Source organism: Acomys russatus, chromosome 31 (assembly GCF_903995435.1).
Source record: "Acomys russatus chromosome 31, mAcoRus1.1, whole genome shotgun sequence".
Lineage (NCBI taxonomy): Eukaryota > Metazoa > Chordata > Mammalia > Rodentia > Muridae > Acomys > Acomys russatus.
The window spans coordinates 16,004,216-16,021,511 of record NC_067167.1 but is presented as its reverse complement, the minus strand read 5'-3'; the positions used below and the strand labels follow the sequence as shown (position 1 = coordinate 16,021,511).

Here is a 17,296-nt window from a genome sequence, read left to right as displayed (position 1 = left end):
AGCTATTTCACCTGCAGGTGCTTACTTTAAACTATTCTCTCTGATGAATAGCCTGTTCTTTGCTTATAGATCGTCAATAAGGAGGTTGCTATTTGCAGCTGGGAAATGCCATCCATTTCCTAGGACTAGCTACCCCACCCATTTGCTTCTATGTCTTTGATTTCCACAGCCAACCGTACATTAAAAACCTCCAGAAAACTTGAACTCTGTGCCTTGCTCTCTCTCTCTCTCTCCATGAACAGAGGTGAGGGCTCCACCTGAAGGTGCCTCAGATTTGAGTTTGAGAACACTGTGTGTTCACAGTGCTGCCTTGGAAACACTGGCTGTGTATAAGAACTAGCAGTCTTTAAGTGGAGTTTGTAGAGACATAAATGGCCTGACAGCAACCGTGTCCCTGTAGGACTCAGTGCTTCCTCAGCGTTGGCTAAGCAGGCTGTAGCCTCTGCTTCCTGGCAGCTGTGGTTTTGTCTCCGTGCTCTAGATGCTGTGGCCACGGACGGTCACGGAGCGGCTGTTGGATGAGTTGTTCGATAGCACCTCGTCCCGGTTTCTGGCTGTCTTGGAAGCTCTCTCCGACTCAAACAGGCGAATCCTGCAGACTGGACCACTGGTGACGGATGAAGTGGAGCTCCGCGATGTTGTCTCAGAGCTGTTTATGGCTGGGAAAGAACTTTTAATGTGTAAATAAAATGTTAATATTTTATAGAGACACCAATAACAAATACCTTCAGCGGGGTGATAAATTAGTGTCAAGTTTGCATTTGACCTTGAAGTTCAGTGACCATGTTTATAAATAATTCATTAGTAGTTTTTTTTATTTTCTAAAATATATAATCATTTTTTAATAATGACAACTACATTTTTTCTTTCCAGGTTTTAATCTCTTAGTTTCTTTTTTTTCTTCATTTCTTGATTTATTCTGGTGACTAGAGTCACCAGAAACCCATGCTGCTGGTTGACCTCCTTGTCCCGACTTGACCACAGATATTTTACCATCAGTTCAGACATTTGCCAAAGGGCTTTTAAGGAATTTTTCTCAGATGAAGACAGCTTCCTCAATTCCTGATTTGTTAAGTTATTTTTTTATTCATTGAGTGCTCTGTATGTACATGTACATGTGCATGTATGTACATGTGCATGCATGTACATGTGTGTATGTGTGCATGTGTGTGTGTGTGTGTATTCTTGCAAGAGAATAAATTCAGTTATCTTCCCTGGTCACTTTTTTTTTTTTTAGACAGGGTCACTGGTTTTGTTAGAGCGACTGGCCAGCCCAGCCCAGGGATCCTCCTGTCTCTGCCTCATTAGCTCTGAATTACAGAGCATGCTACCATGCCTGGCGTTTTACATGGGTAAGCTGAAGTCAGGTGTGCACAGCAAACACTTTACAGACTGGGCCCTCTTTCCAGCCCTCTTTGCATTCTCTTAATGGGATCTGTTGTGATAATAATTCTTACTTTTATTTTCATGTGCCTGAGTCTTTTGGCTGCATTTACGTCTGTCTGTCACTCGTGTGTGCTCGGTGCCGGTGGAGGCCAGAAGAGGGTGCCTGATCCCCTGGAATAAAATTACTGATGGTTGTAAACCACTTTGTGGGTTCTGGGAATCAAGTCTGAATTCTCTGGGAGAGCAGCGAGTACTTTTACCTGCCGAGTTATTTCTCCAGCCCCCAGAAAGGCTCACATTTTAATGTAGTCCATTTTGCCAATGCACCCTTTATAGTTAATCCCTTTTGTGTCATATTTAAGAGCCTCTGCCTTCTCATTGCCCTACAGTTTGCAAGGCAATCAATGGTTCTATTAATTTGTCTTCTCATGGCTACTTACCACTTTTCGTTTCATCTATCCGAACTTATTTCTTTTTGCTGAAGTCTAAACATTGAGGACTTTGAAGCCTCTGGACAATGGGTATAAAATCTTATTTATCTATAGAGCTTGTTTGTTTTAACATCTGCATACCCTATCTCCATGTCTTGGATACAAGGTTTCTGTGGGGGAAGTTCGGTGTTAGTTAAACCTCCTTGTCTTATAGATTGTAGCTTTTATACATTTATCTGTCTTATGTTATTTTTGTGTTTCATCATACTGGGTCCAGTGATGCAAGAGGCATCTTGAGCTCATATATATATATATTTAAAGATATATTTACTTATTACGTATACAGTGTTCTGCCTGCATTTACACGCCAGAAGATCTCATTATAGGTACTTGTGAGCCACCATGTGGTTGCTGGGAATTGAACTCAGGACCTTTGGAAGAGCAGCCAGTGCTCTTAACCTCTGAACCATCTCTCCAGCCCGAGCTCTTATATTTTTAAAAACACTTCCTACTACTTTTTGCTTCCTCTCTATGTCTACCTCTCCTTCATCAAGTCTCATATTAAACAAACTATCAACATTTTTACATTTATGAGCCAGCGTTTGTAGATTCACCACCAACACCTCCCCATCTTCTTGTTTGTCTTTTTTCCATTTTGTTCCTTTCTATTTCTTCTGAGAGGGCTCTTCAATGTGAGTTTCCAGGTCACTCTTTTATGTTCTGTTTTTTCCGTTCTGGCGTTGTGCTCACCACTGGTAGACGTCGGATGCAGTCTCCACTTGTGTCTTCCTCGAGGCATCGGATTCTCACCTCTTGCTTCTGAGAGGATACTCTTCCTTAAGTTCTCCTTCACTCTATCCTACTCTTCTGCTTCCTGTGGTGAAGGATGCTTACTTTGAAGATGCTTGCCTATTTCATTTTCCTTCCACATGAACTTAACCTTCTGTGGCCTTGCAGTAGCTAGCTGATTTGGCTGTAATGTCTACCTAGGAGGAGAGGTGGGAAGCCAGATATTAGCTTGTGTAACTTTAGTGTGTGTATGTGTGTGTCTGTCCACCAGAAGGCAGTGAGCCTCTGATGCCATACTTTGGCCTCATGTCTTCATTAAAAAAAGTTCTGAGAGGAATTGGGAGAAGGGAAACCATGACCAGAATATTTTATATGAAAAAAAAAATCTTTTTTCTGTTAATTATTTTTCCTTCTATTTACTTATGTATTTAATCACTTTGCAGCCTGATCCCAGTCCCCTCCTTCCTCTCATCCCAGTTTCTCCCCTTCTCAGAGAAGGGGAGACTACCCCCCATGAGTACCAACCCACCTTGGCACATCAAGTCACAGCAGGGCTAAGTGCATCCTCTCCCATGGAGGCCAGACAAGGCAGCCCGGCTATGTGAAAGGGACCCAGAGGCAGGCAACAGAGTCAGAGACAGTTCCTACTCCCATTGTTAGGTGAAAAAATTGTCAAGTGAGAATTTCTTTGATCTCATCCACTCTCATTCTAAAACTTGCCTGTATCCACAGTACCCTGGACAGAGCTTTCTTTGAAACAGGAGTACATCTCCACTTTGTGTCTTCCACTCAAATTCTTCCAAGCAGTCCCTTTATCCTAGATCCTCTTTCATCTTTTTCCATGGGTGCGAAGAGAGTTGCCTGCATTCACTGCTCTCAAGTCTATGAGGCAGCCTCTGTCCCCACCATGCTATTGAGAAACAGTAAGTCTCCTTTTTGCTCACCGAAGGGTCTCACTCCTCAGTGCTTTGTCCCACACCGCTCTGTAGGTTCTGCAGTCCTTGCTACTGTTGGCTCTTTCTTTTCACTAAACGCTCTCCTTGGTTGCCCTTTCTCCCTCTGCCTTCCCTTGTTTGATTATTATTATTATTATTATTTTTAGCTCATAGCTGATCCTGCCACCTGCTGTGGTTATTTGATCACTAGCTGAACACATTTCTGTCTTTAGGTCTTATTTATTCCTAATGTCAAGCTGTCTACAAGGCCAATTCATCGTTGCCAGTTTTTTATATTCTACATGAATTCCTCCTCCATCTAACAAAAAAGAGATTTATTTATTTATTTTTATTTAATATGTACGGGTTTTGCCTGAATGCATGTATGTGCACCACATATGTGCCTATCGCCCTGTTGCCTTGGTGGCTACAGAGGTCAGAAGAAGCCATTGGACTCCCTGGAATTTGAATTACAGAAGGTTGGAGTTGCTATGAGGATGCTGACAACCAAACCTGGGTCCTCGGCAAGAACAGCAGGTGTTCTTAGCCTCTGAGCATCTCTCCAGCTTGCCATGCTCCTTTTTCTGAGTGGCCGGAAGGGATGTCCTCCCTCACACCTGTGCTTGCTACCCCTCCCATTTGTCTCCAGAGCATTCATCCACTTAGGTTTCTCATTTGTCCCGCTACCTTGCAAACTCAGGTGCCCATTTCTTTCTCATTGTTTGCTTAGAGCCTGAAAGTGTCTGATAGCTATAATATCTAATAAATGTCTCTTTGTATGAATGACACCCAGACATTTCTCTCTTGTTTCTAGTTTCAAATGTTGGTACAAACGGAAAGCTTGATTTCCCAAAAACACATCTCCTGGAGCATATGGTGGAAAGGAAGAATCTCCTTTCTGTGGGCGCTGCTGTGAAATTTGCCAAGTTGGCGTTTAATTACGAAGAATGGGGCTTATTTGAGTCACTAGCCGGACAGCTTATCTACTTTCTCCAGGTAACACAGGCAAAGCTCTTCATTCGTTTTGTTTTTATCTTGTTGGTGTGATGTTGACTTGCTAATTACCTTGTGGTGGCAATACTTTTCTCAGAAGCAGGATAGCCCTGAGGCAAAAAGAGCAGAGAAGGATTTAATTCTTCTGGCTGCGATAGAGCCACTGATGAACGCGAAGAGGAGCCGAGGGCTCATCTTTCCTCTGGATAACGATAAGGAAGGACAGTCTGTCCACGTTTATCTAAAACACATAGCTTGCCACGGTGAGTGTCTGATTCTTTTGGAAAAAGAAATCGCCTTATGTGAGAAAGCCTGGTCTTCTCAGGTGAGGTGAGGGGCACAAAGACTAGGAAGCGGGCCTGGCAACTGAGGGACCTGCGAGGGTGACCGGATGGCTGGGAGAAGCTGTGGGAGTGGGTGGAGTTTGGAGTAGGTCTGAAATAGCTGGGTGTCAGGTGACGTGGCTCCCAGACATTGTGAGGACAAGCGTGTGGCTTTGGACCTGCCCTTGACACGAGGAGGAGGTCCTGTGTGTGTGCGTGTTACCGTCAGGGCAACGCCAGCCGGGCTGCTGAGCAACCAGCAAGGGGCAAGGGGTGAAGGAGGGCGGCCAAGCTGAGCAAAGAGCAAGTCTGGCTGTGGTGCTTCTTTCCAGCATGCAGTGTTTTGCATTCTAGGACTTCAGTGATTTAATGATAAGACATCATATGCATAATTTAACATCCGGTCCGCTTTTAGGTGAGCGAGAATTATTTTCTTTCGTGTTTCCGTGTTTTCCATGTTCTTTTAGGCATTGCATACACTCTCGCTCGCAGCAAATCATTTTAGATTATTGTAATATTGTCATGCCCCCTTCCATTTCTCTCTGGACACAGTTGACTTATGTATTGTGGATTGGGAGTAAAAACACTAGCTTATTTTAATTGAATTGGAGCTACTGAGATTAATTTTGACACGACCGGCCACGTTTTAAATAGCTTATCGGCGTGTAAACACTGACGCGATAAATAGTGCAGATATCATTTGTGCCATTGCTGCAACCTGTCTGTGTTTTGTACTTGATGCTTCACAGTTGACATCCTGCTCTCATTTGCTTCTGCTTTTCACATGCAGAGTCGTGTGTGAGGAGTTGTGCCTACACGGAAGATATTTTTAATTTGGCAGCAATTCTTCATTTCTGTGTTTGTGTCCCTTCCAAGGTAAAGTACCTCTTTAAAATATATCACAGCAGTGTGGAAGGAAATACCTTTTAATAGTCTGACTTAGCTTAAGGCCGGGTTTAAAACACACGGTAGGATCTGCTCCTAAAGTTATTAATTATTTGCTGATTAGAATCCATCATCGAGTTGGCCGCTGATGTGAAACCTTCAGCTTCTTCTTCTTGTCATCATTTTTGGGGGTCCTTTAGGGAAAAGTCTCGGACTAGCTGCGCTTCATGCACTGATGAGGGCACCCAGGCAGGGTTTCTGAGGGACAGTGTATGTGTTTAGTGAAACATGGCCATGGCGCTTTTCAGCCCATGATGACATGTCTGCTTATTGTCACTTCTCACATCCTGGCCAGAATTTAGAAATGGCCTATGTGCAGTGGCTCGGGTCTGTGCCAACCCTCCATTTTTGGATTCGTAAAGAGGGACTTTCTATGTATCTCAGGCTCCTATGAATCATGAGCTTGTTGGCACTGGCACTCCAGGGGTGAGACGTGCTGCAGCACTCCCCCCTCCCTCTCTCTCCTCTTTCCCTTTTTTTCTTCTCCTTTTTTTCTCTTTCTGCTTTCCCTCCCTTCTTCTCTCTTCCCCCTACCCCAGTGCAGGACAAGAAAGGACTAACTCCAAAGTTTGAGTTGACAAGTGTCCTACCACTGAGCTTCATCATCCTTAGTCTCCTGGCACTATGTTTAAATTTGAATCCCAGGGTCCCCAGGGTGTCTCTGAGCTTTCCTGGCAAGCCAGTTTTGAGTAGTGGTATTCTAATAGGTTTTCTTTCTGGTTCATTCATAATCTGGTTTGTATACGATACTGGAATTCTCATGTACTTTCATTTGAAATTTTGGTTTATGATTATGGAAAGTGGAAACTGTAATTCTAAAGCTTTGCATTAATATACTTTTTTAGGCAGATGAAACACAGAGGGGATTAAAAATGCTCTGCTCTTACAATATTTCTATTTCTTCTGACTTTTAAAGAATATTTTGGAACCTGTGGTAGACATTTTTCTCTCTCTGTCCTTGAGAGAGAACATAGGGCTGCACATGGCGAGGCAAGTATTCTAACTCAGAGCTACCTTCCCAGCCCACTTTTTACAGAATGTCATTAAGTTGCCCAGGCTGGGCCTGGAGCTATGTCCACTGGCCTCCCAAGCAGTAAAGAGCTGGGATTACAGGCCTGTACCAGCGGGCCCTGCCAGGTATTTAATTTTAAAAGACAAGCAGAAAATGCAATTATTATAGTGGGTAAACTTAATAAAAAAGAAAAATCAAGGCTTAAAAGGGTAAAGACCTTTCGCTTACACATTTGTAAAGAATACAGGGTGTGTCCTGGTTCAGCTCAGTTTCACTCAAGTCCATGCACATTTACCAGCCTTTGGTATCTGTTTTGTTCCCGAGTGTTGCAGGGAGCTGTGACACATACCAAATTAAATCTCAGCATTCTCTAGGAGGTCCACGCTTGTTTTATTTTAATCATAAACTTCACTTACCTCCCAGTTTAGATGCAGAGTCCCCTGCCCCCCTTTTTTCTCTGGAAAGAGCCAGCTAACCAGAGAGAAGGCTTGCCCATCATGGCCACACGTGCAGGCCCGCAGTGCAGTTCTACTCAGTTTCTCTCGGCCCTCCCTGGCATGGTGTCCCAGCTCCCTCTCCCACAGCTGTCTGGGTTCCCTCCTCATCTCCTCTCCCCATCTTCCTCGCAGCATGTGGTTCCTCTTTTCCACAGCCCTGCCCCACATCCTCTCGCCTTCCTCTCTCCACCCTCCTCTGTATTCTATCCCTACTCTCTCCGCATGTTCTTCCTGCTCCCGTTACTACTGTATCCTTCACTTCTTCAGTTCTTTACAAGAAATTTTGAAAGAAAAAACTACATTTTGGCCAGTTGGAGAGTACTTCTTGCTTTACATGCTTGGATGAAAATGTTTTGGACTTACTATGTATATTTTTAAGAGAGCCAAATGGGTGTCACTGCGGAGTGCAAGGTGAGACTCGGGGAGCCTCACTGCTAAGGTGTGAACCCTCCTGATCTGTGGGAAAACCCACGCTGTTCCCTCGGCCTATGTCCTGTCCTCACCTGAGTGTGCGACTGAAGAGGGGTAGGCAGTTTGGGATGCGTTACCATTTACAGGGGTGTTGCCTGACTTGCACGGAATATCACGGCCACAGTCATGTTCTTACTCATGCACCCATCACTTTCTTTTTAGGATGTTCAGCCAGATAAGGATATCGTTGTGGACATAATAACATTTTTATGGCAGAAGTGCAAGCTAGGAATTCAAAGGCTCAGCGTATCCAGAGGCGACTTCCCAAAGTATTCTTACAAGATCAGCACTAACAAAGTACTTCATTTTGTTTGTTTGTTTTAATTCAGGCTAAGCACACATCTCTCACCTAGGCCTCCCCTATTATCCACCCTGTAATTCCTACCCTTGGCAGGACAAGGGTATTCTTTGTTGTGCCCAGTTAGCCTTTCTCAGAGTGTGTGCTATTGTGCCCTGGCCCAGTTTGGTTTCAGAGAGTGAAATCTGTTTCATTTTTAAAGGAAGAAACAAATACAACATGTCTAGGCCATATGAGTTTGGATGGCCTTCAATAAGAAGAGTAATAATAATAATAATAAGAATAAGAGACAAATAAGTCAGGAACATCAGGGTGCTTTTCTTCCCATGATAACATATACATCACACACACATAATATATATTACATACATATATTATTTAACAGAGCTGTTTTCTATTGGAAGGGGAAACTGGGAGGATTTGAACACTGTAAAACAGGGAACTTAAGATAAAATATTTACTACTAAATTCTTTAGCTCTAGTGTGCTTCCTACAACTAATTGTACTGGGATTCACGGATCTGACACTTTGTTCATGTTCTCTATTAAGTGATGATATGGACAGATAATACTGTTCCATCATAGGTCCCAAGGAATGCTGGCTGGTTCATCTGCCATTTTTGGGAATGTAGGCATGACAGTCGTTTTCTAAGCACCTGACATGGAGCCAGAAACACCTGCCCACTTGGCTGACTTTGTACTTTGAGAATATAGTGAATATTTGACAATACAGAAAAATAACACCATAAAATTTCCACTGTAGCTACAGGCATGCACACTAAGAGCAGGTGAATATTTGTGGATTTTTGTAAGCATATTTATTGTTAAATATTTCATTGAAGTCACCTTATGTTGTTTATGACTAAGATACATTAACAAGAAGCTTACATAACACTTGGTTGTGATTAGGGGAGGATCAAGGGAAGATTAAAATTTGAAAATGTTGCCTCTTTACACGGTATACTTTTAATGATTTTTTTTGATTTGCATTTTCTCCTTGCAGTGGGTTTATCTCCTCTGGCAGATCAGTGAGGTGATCCACTGCTATAAATTGGAAAATCTGGACATTGTGATGGTGGCAGAGATCACATTGCGACTAAGTGAAATATTAGAGTCTTTGGGAAGCCTGAAGAGAAAATTAAAAAAATCTGATGGTAAATGACGGATGAAATGCATGATGAGATTGTTAGCATAGACAAATGTAGCGATGTAAGCACAAATTAGAATACAGGATAACTGCCGTTAGCAGGAGCTAGGCATGTCATTATTGGGCCTCACTGATGATTTATTGTAAGAGAGATAATGGCACAGGTTTAACCAGATCGAAGAGATGGTTAGATGCTCTATGGTTTGATGGTGGACAAGGCTCTGCCTTTCCCTCCTCTGTTTATCGCCTTCTCCATCCCTAACTGCCATCCGCCCCTCTTTCTCAGCACTCATTCTTCTTTGTTTCTTTCTCACCCCCTTTTATACTTTTCCTCATTCGTTTCTCACAAGCACATCATGAGTTAAGAAAATGTCTTTGTGTGCTGCGTCCTGGACCCTCACCACCCTGCCTGACACAAAGAAACACCCCTCAAGAAGTATTCATGGGAGGAAGCAACTGTCCACCATATTTATTCTCTCATTCCTGATTTGCCATCACTGCTGCTCCTCAAGGCTCTAAAATGGCTGCCCAGTTTCTCTCTTCAGAATAGTCATAGTATCCAATAGGAGAAGTAGTCTTTGCACCTATTTTTGTTGTTTTTGTTTTTAATGAGATGAAGTCTCAATTAGCCCAGGCTGGCCTCAAGGTGTATGTTCAAACTCACAGTGTAGCAAAGGCTGGACGTGAACTCCTGATCTTCTTGCCTCTGTCTTCCAAGTGTTGGGATTACCAACCTGTGCCCCACACCCCACTCACCCTCCTGTCTTTCTATGCTCCATGATTTCCTTTCCCAAGCCTTATATTTACTACTTTATTATCTTCCTAGTTTGTGAGTCCAAAAATATTTTCTATCTTTTCTACAGCCAAGAGATATTTTCTAGACTTCTTATCTTTAAAAGTCTATTGCTTATTTAATTGTATTGTTTCAAGCACTAGTTACTTTTAGAAGATTATTGTTTTATACTGTTTATTAATACCCAGGCTAAACAAGACCCAGGTTTTTTATTTTCTGTTACAATGTTGCCATCAATATTGGAATTTATGAATCAAGTATTATGTTGGTTAGTTGGAATTACCAAGTATATTATAAAATAGGAAATTTAGTATTGCCTTATAAATACTTATAATTTATATTCTTTTAATTCAGACTGAGTTTCTTTGGTGTTTGTCTTAGTCCATAAGGTTCCATTCTTTTAAATGGACTCTGTAGAACAGTGTAGAACAGTGTAGAACTAGTCTGACACCATCTTGTTGAGAAACAAAATTCTTGAGTTAAAAAAAAAAAATTATTTTATATAAATAAAACTTTAAGGACACAAAAGAAACATTCTGATAATTTGTCAAATTCTAGTGGTGAGTCATTTTAGGATCAATAAATAGTGAAAATGATGACTGATTAGCTCACTATCTTGATGATGGTATTCACTTCTGTATTTTCACGTTGTCTTTCTCCTTGTCCTTCTGTATTTCCCTTTGTTTTTCTTTTTTCCTTCTGTCTTGCTCTTGCTTCTTCCCCATCTTTTTCTTTTTTCTTCACTTCTTTTATTTTTCAGATTTATCTGCAAAAAGAGGGCCGGAGGATTTCCCTGGGACTCCAAAAGGGATCCCAGAAGTCCTTCCAATATTAAAGGTACTGCGATGTACTATAGAAACCATGGTTAAAATCATGAGTTCTTGTTTTTAATATCAAATGTGTAAATGTATAGCAGACCACTGTAGAAATGTCTCAGAGTGCAGAAGCTTTAGGAATTTCTGTGTGTATTGGTCACTACAGAGATAGGCTTCCACCTCGCGACACAGATACTTAGGCAGTCTTTGTGTGTGTGTGTGTCTATGTGTGTGTGTGTGTGTGTGTGTGTGTGTGTGTTTGTACACATGAATACAGTGCCTTCAGAAGCCAGGAGAGAGTGTTAGATCTCCCGGAGCTAGAGTCACACAGTTGGGAGTCACTGGAGGAGGGCGATGTATTGAACTCAGAGGGAATCAAATGCAGGTCCTTTGAGAGCAGTGTGCAGGCTGCTTGACCATTGCGCCAGCCATCTCTCCAACCTCTTAGGAGGCCCTGCCGCTGCAGCATCACTGCTGCGCCCTGAGGCTTAAGGAGTGGGGGCGCTCCACTCTGCATGGGCCTCTGGCACTCAGGGAGTACTCACTCAGTAAGCTTTGTCATATAGGAGCACGAGTGGGAGCTACCTGACTCTACCTCATCATTTGCTTTCCTCACAGTATTTGAATTACTTCCATACATTGACATTACTGTCTAGATCTGAGTGGCGCAGATTCACACACAGTGTTTATAGGCAGCACCCAGAGCCATGCGCGGAGCCTGTCCTCTGATTCTGGTCCTGCTCTTCATGAACAGAAGTCATGGCAAACAGCTGTGGACGATTTTAGATTAAACACAACAGATTCCTTTTCTGTGGGACTTGCCAGGGGGCCGCTTTGCCTATCAGCCGTGCAATTTTCTGAGGAGATGCAGAATACCACGTGTTACATTATTTTAAAGCACAATTCCTCTTACTCAACCATGAAGCATTTTCTCAGGGCCCCCGTGCTTTATGGATGACTTTAAAATGTTTTCCTAGAGAGAAAGCCGGTGAACGTTTTGGTTTGTCTTGATATATTTGATAAACCGTAGGCCAAGTTGTGAAAATTGCATTGACATTGGGAGATGTTTAATGATATACAAAACAAAAATATGCAACTTTACTGTATTGATATTCTGTGTCACTTTTCTATGCCCTTTTTAAAAAAAGTATATCTCATATTTTTATTTTTGTTTTGAGATAGAGTTTCTCTGTGTAGCCTTGGCTGCCCTGGAACTCACTCTGTAGACCAGGCTGGCCTAGAACTCACAGAGACCCACCTGCCTCTGCCTCCCGAGTGCTGGGATTACAGGTGTGCGTCACCACCGTCAGAGGACATCTTATAGGGGTTGCTTCTCTCCTTCCACGGCATGAGTCCCGGGCATTGAACTGAGGTTGTCAGACTTGGCTGCAAGTGTCTCTACCCACTGAGCCATCTCACAGCCCCACAAGCACTCGGTTTAAAAGAACAATTTCACCTTTCTGCCCTACTTGGCACAACAGGTGAATCTTAAGAAATTTAGTATCAAACAACCATCACCAAGTGGAGTTGTTGTTGTCTCAAATGAACATTTGCTTTCTAGTCACAAGGTCCAGGGGGACACGTTGGAGCTCTTCAGTTTTAGCAGCGTCTCTCAGAGAGAGCTAGGATTGAGAGATCTCACTCTGGGAACAGAAACTGGTCTGCCTAAGAGACAGAAGGAGGCATAGGTTTCCGACTGTGGTTTGTCTTGGGCTGCAGTGCGGTGCTCTCATAGCATGCTGCTTCTCACTTCTCGCTGCAGACACATCCATCATCATTTCAACCCCTAAGGACACTAGAGCGTGAGAATCAGGGCTCAGTGGCCTATGGCTTGCTCCCCATAGTGTGATGGGGAAGGCACAGGAACCCTAGCGCAAGGAATGAAGGGCTAGGTTTTTTGGCTTGAAAATTTCCATCCACTAGTCCCTCAGTAGGATGGGTTTCTTAGGTGTCATGTCTCTCACTACAGAGAATCTAAAGGCCATCGATGAGGTGCCCCTGCTGTCATTGGAGTCAGAAAAATGTGTCCTCTGCTCCAAATGGTTTGCTACCATGTCCTGAGAAGTGGCCAAAATATGAAGTCTGTAATGGCAGAGGTCTGAATGTCAGGCATTAACACTGGGTAGCACACAGGCTGCTCAGCTGTAGTGGCACATGTGTACAGGCACATGTGTAGTGCTGGTATACAGGCAATTCCCCGGTGCACCCCAGGGCCTAGCATTTGTTTTGGACAGACTCACAGTTGAGTCTTGACCAGGATGTTGACCGTTTGCACAAACTGGAACAAATTATATGATCCGTTCCAGTGTGTTTATCTGTGAAATTATGCCCGTACCTGTTCCACTGGGCTGTTATCCCATTTATTTGACATATTGGTGACATCATGGAGACCTGTCACTTGGGTATGTTAGCTGTTCGTGTTTCAGGTGGAGCACTGACCTCAGCTGAGGTCTCAGATCCACGTGGGAGGGAATTCTTGCAGGAGGGTCCAGGGCTCATGTGCGCACTTAGCAGCCTTTAAATATTGCTTGCATCCAAGTGCTATGTGAAAAATATAAGGGCTACCATTGTGAGGACAGGATTTAGAAAAACTTTAAACTTTTGCAGAGCATGCGGCATCTCCTCAACAAATGGATTATAGAAATATTGTGACTAGTGACTATATATCTTCTAGAGCTCTGGCAGTCAAAAGACCACGCAGTATTGTTATCCTTGTGCTGCCAGTATGTTTTACTCTTGTGTTGGCTGTGATGGGGGAGGGCGATGGGCATGGTGGCTGTGATGGGGGAGGGCGTGAGCATGTTGGCTGTGATAGGGAGGGCGTGAACATGTTGGCTGTGATGAGGAGGGCGATGAGCATGGTGGCTGTGATGGGGAGGGCAATGAGCATGGTGGCTGTGATGGGGAGGGCGATGGGCATGTTGGCTATGATGGGGAGGGCGATGGGCATGTTGGCTGTGATGGGGAGGGCGTGAGCATGGTGGCTGTGATGGGGAGGGCGATGAGCATGTTGGCTGTGATGGGGAGGGCGTGAGCATGTTGGCTGTGATGGGGGAGGGCGTGAGCATGTTGGCTGTGATGGGGGAGGGCAATGAGCATAGTGGCTGTGATGGCGAGGGCGTGAGCATGGTGGCTGTGATGGGGAGGGCGATGAGCATGGTGGCTGTGATGGGGAGGGCGATGAGCATGTTGGCTGTGATGGGGAGGGCGATGAGCATGTTGGCTGTGATGGGGAGGGCGATGAGCATGTTGGCTGTGATGGGGAGGGCGATGAGCATGGTGGCTGTGATGGGGAGGGCAATGGGCATGTTGGCTGTGATGGGGAGGGCAATGAGCATCGTGGCTGTGATGGGGGAGGGTGTGAGCATGTTGGCTGTGATGGGGAGGGCAATGGGCATGTTGGCTGTGATGGGGAGGGCGATGGGCATGTTGGCTGTGATGGGGAGGGCGATGAGCATGTTGGCTGTGATGGGGAGGGCGTGAGCATGTTGGCTGTGATGGGGGAGGGCGTGAACATGGTGGCTGTGATGGGGGAGGGCGATGAGCATGGTGGCTGTGATGGGGAGGGCGTGAGCATGGTGGCTGTGATGGGGAGGGCGATGAGCATGGTGGCTGTGATGGGGAGGGCGATGAGCATGGTGGCTGTGATGGGGAGGGCGATGAGCATGTTGGCTGTGATGGGGAGGGCGATGAGCATGTTGGCTGTGATGGGGGAGGGCGTGAGCATGTTGGCTGTGATGGGGGAGGGCGATGAGCATGTTGGCTGTGATGGGGGAGGGCGATGAGCATGTTGGCTGTGATGGGGAGGGTGATGAGCATGGTGGCTGTGATGGGGAGGGTGATGAGCATGTTGGCTGTGATGGGGGAGGGCATGAGCATGTTGGCTGTGATGGGGGAGGGCGATGAGCATGTTGGCTGTGATGGGGAGGGCGATGAGCATGGTGGCTATGATGGGGAGGGCGATGAGCATGGTGGCTGTGATGGGGAGGGCGATGAGCATGTTGGCTGTGATGGAGGAGGGCGTGAGCATGTTGGCTGTGATGGGGGAGGGCGTGAGCATGTTGGCTGTGATAGGGAGGGCGTGAATATGTTGGCTGTGATGGGGAGGGTGATGGGCATGGCGATCAGCATGAAGATGGCGGCAGAATGTGGCCGTGGGTGGGGTCTTTGAAAAGTGTGGGTTTCACAAAAGGCATCCCCAGGCCTGGAGCAATTGCTCAGTCAGTAAAGTACATGATGAACTTGCATGAGGATCCAGATTCAATCTCCCAGACCTGGGTAAGAAGCCAGGCATGAGGCCGGGTGGTGGTGGCGCACGCTTTTAATCCCAGCACTTGGGAGGCAGAGGTGGAGGCAGGCGGATCTCTGAGTTCAAGGCCAGCCTGGTCTACAAAGCAAGTTCAGGACAGCAAAGGCTACACAGAAACCTTGTCTCGGAAAACAAAACAAAACAAAACAAAACAAGCCAGGCATGGTGGGATTCTGGGTAGAGAGGGAGAGAGATAGGCAGATAGTTGGAGTTCACTGGCAAGCTAGCTTGAACCTTCCTCAGAGCCTCTGACTCAAGAAAGAAGGCAGCTGTCCCCTGAATAATGACAGCTGATGTTCTCCTCTTGCTCCCACATGCGTTCATGCATGCCCTGTTCACACACGAACGCACACACACATGCACATTCATATCCTTAGTGGCCTCTGATTTTTTTTCTTTCTTCTAAACAACAACTTGCATGACTTAAATATCTCCTTTTTTGGAAGACACCTAGACATTTTGGACAGAACTGAGCAGACATCCTCAGGCCCACTGCACAGCTCACAAGAAAGTAAGGGAAACACCAGAGGCCAAAACAGAAATGGGATGTGAAAACCAGAATAGTGGGCAGGTGGGTGCTGCACTGGGTTGCTGGGCATAGTTACAGCCAGACATAGATATTTTAAACAGCTATGTAGGGGAAGGAGACAAAACTTCAGCTCATGAAAGACAGAGTTGCCACCAAGCTTCCCCATAAGGTTAGGACCTACAAAAGACTACGTTCTAGGAAAAGACACTGTAAAAGTATATTAGGAAAAAGAAATCAGTTTTATACGGCGATATCTCAGTTTCAGTCCTGAGAGAAGGAGTGAATGGGGGAAGATCTATCTCCCCGATGGTTTTTAGCCTTGGCTGTGCCCTCAAGTGGCTTTGGTATTCCAGTGTATGATATTAGTAGTTGGACCCCTCCCTGAGCCCGTGGCTGTTGGCGGGGATGAACACTGCTGAATGGCTACATGTGATCAAATTGTGTACGTTCCAGGAAAGTAAGGCCGGTTCAACATTAGCACCCTATAATGCAGTATAGCACATTTCCACATTAAAGAGTAAAGAAAAACATACAGCCACATTAGTCCACAAGGAGATGCAAATGAAGCATTTGGCAAAACCAACAGCCAACCTTTCAAACCGTGACTCTTAGCAACTGGAAATAGAAGGGGTCTTACCTGATAAAGTATCCGAAGTCCTCCAGCTAATGTCATAGCTATGGTACCAGATTGAAACTGTCCCTTTTTTCGCACATAACCACATGAGGTGTCCACCATTCCGCTAGTCTACGTGCTTTAGAAGTTTTAGACAGTGAAGACTGAAGGGTGGGGGGAGATGCCTTAAAGACTACCCAGGAAGTAATAATTTGGTTTCATGTACAGACACAACTCATTGCAGGGTTACAGCAGTCTACATGTCTGTCAGAAGATGCATGACTAACAGTGACATGCTCTTCAGAATTCTACATAAACATGAGTCCGCTGGGCATCCTTGCACTATTCCTCTGTAGTCTCATTTGGTTACGGGGGATGCCTAACATGGTATTTGCAGCATGCCATTTCTGTATGGCCCTAGTCGGCTAATTTTCTAATGAGGAACATTTGGCTGACTTTGTAACGAGAAGTTCATAACCTGTGGTGGCAGAAAGGAGATGTGAATTTACCAGCCGCATTGAGCAAGCTCTCGCAACCCACCCGTGTCACTGTAGTGTGGGTACTTGGGGGTGTCGGCTGCCTCCCAGGTTTCTGAAGTCACAGAAGCTTCTGAGGAAGCTCTTGACAGTAGCAGGGAGCTAACGCCTCACCTGCAGCTTTCCAAGAGCAGTGAACACCCGTGATTCTGTGCATTCAGTGCCTTTCTGCTTGGGGTACGTGGAGAGCTTCTGTGACATAACCACATGGCGCCTGAGCCACTAAGGTACAAACACTAGTCCTCAGCCTGTGGTTGAGGGAAGTAAGCAGCCAGAAGAATTTTATGATGGAGAAATTAAAAAGCATTTTAAAATGTAAAAAATGATGTTACATATTGGCCAACGCACATGTATGATGAGAGTGACAGACAGACAAACACTAATTCAGGTAACACAAACAAATGGCAAAAAGAAAAAAAAAGAAGATTCAGGAGAAGCGACTCCTTGTTGGGGCTGAGTGTGCAGAGTGACTCTG

The 17,296-nt window shown here is 44.9% G+C and overlaps 1 protein-coding gene across 1 annotated transcript in view; it reads left to right on the top strand.

The window, feature by feature from the left end:
* Cfap54 (cilia and flagella associated protein 54) overlaps nucleotides 1-17,296 on the top strand; it is a 283,795-nt gene that overhangs the window by 36,020 nt on the left and 230,479 nt on the right. Inside the window, exons 9-15 of the mRNA XM_051139645.1 lie at nucleotides 482-680; nucleotides 4,356-4,537; nucleotides 4,632-4,797; nucleotides 5,648-5,733; nucleotides 7,945-8,079; nucleotides 9,083-9,233; nucleotides 10,780-10,856. Of these exons, the coding sequence (XP_050995602.1) occupies nucleotides 482-680; nucleotides 4,356-4,537; nucleotides 4,632-4,797; nucleotides 5,648-5,733; nucleotides 7,945-8,079; nucleotides 9,083-9,233; nucleotides 10,780-10,856 (996 nt within the window). The remainder of the gene's footprint in view (nucleotides 1-481; nucleotides 681-4,355; nucleotides 4,538-4,631; nucleotides 4,798-5,647; nucleotides 5,734-7,944; nucleotides 8,080-9,082; nucleotides 9,234-10,779; nucleotides 10,857-17,296) is intronic.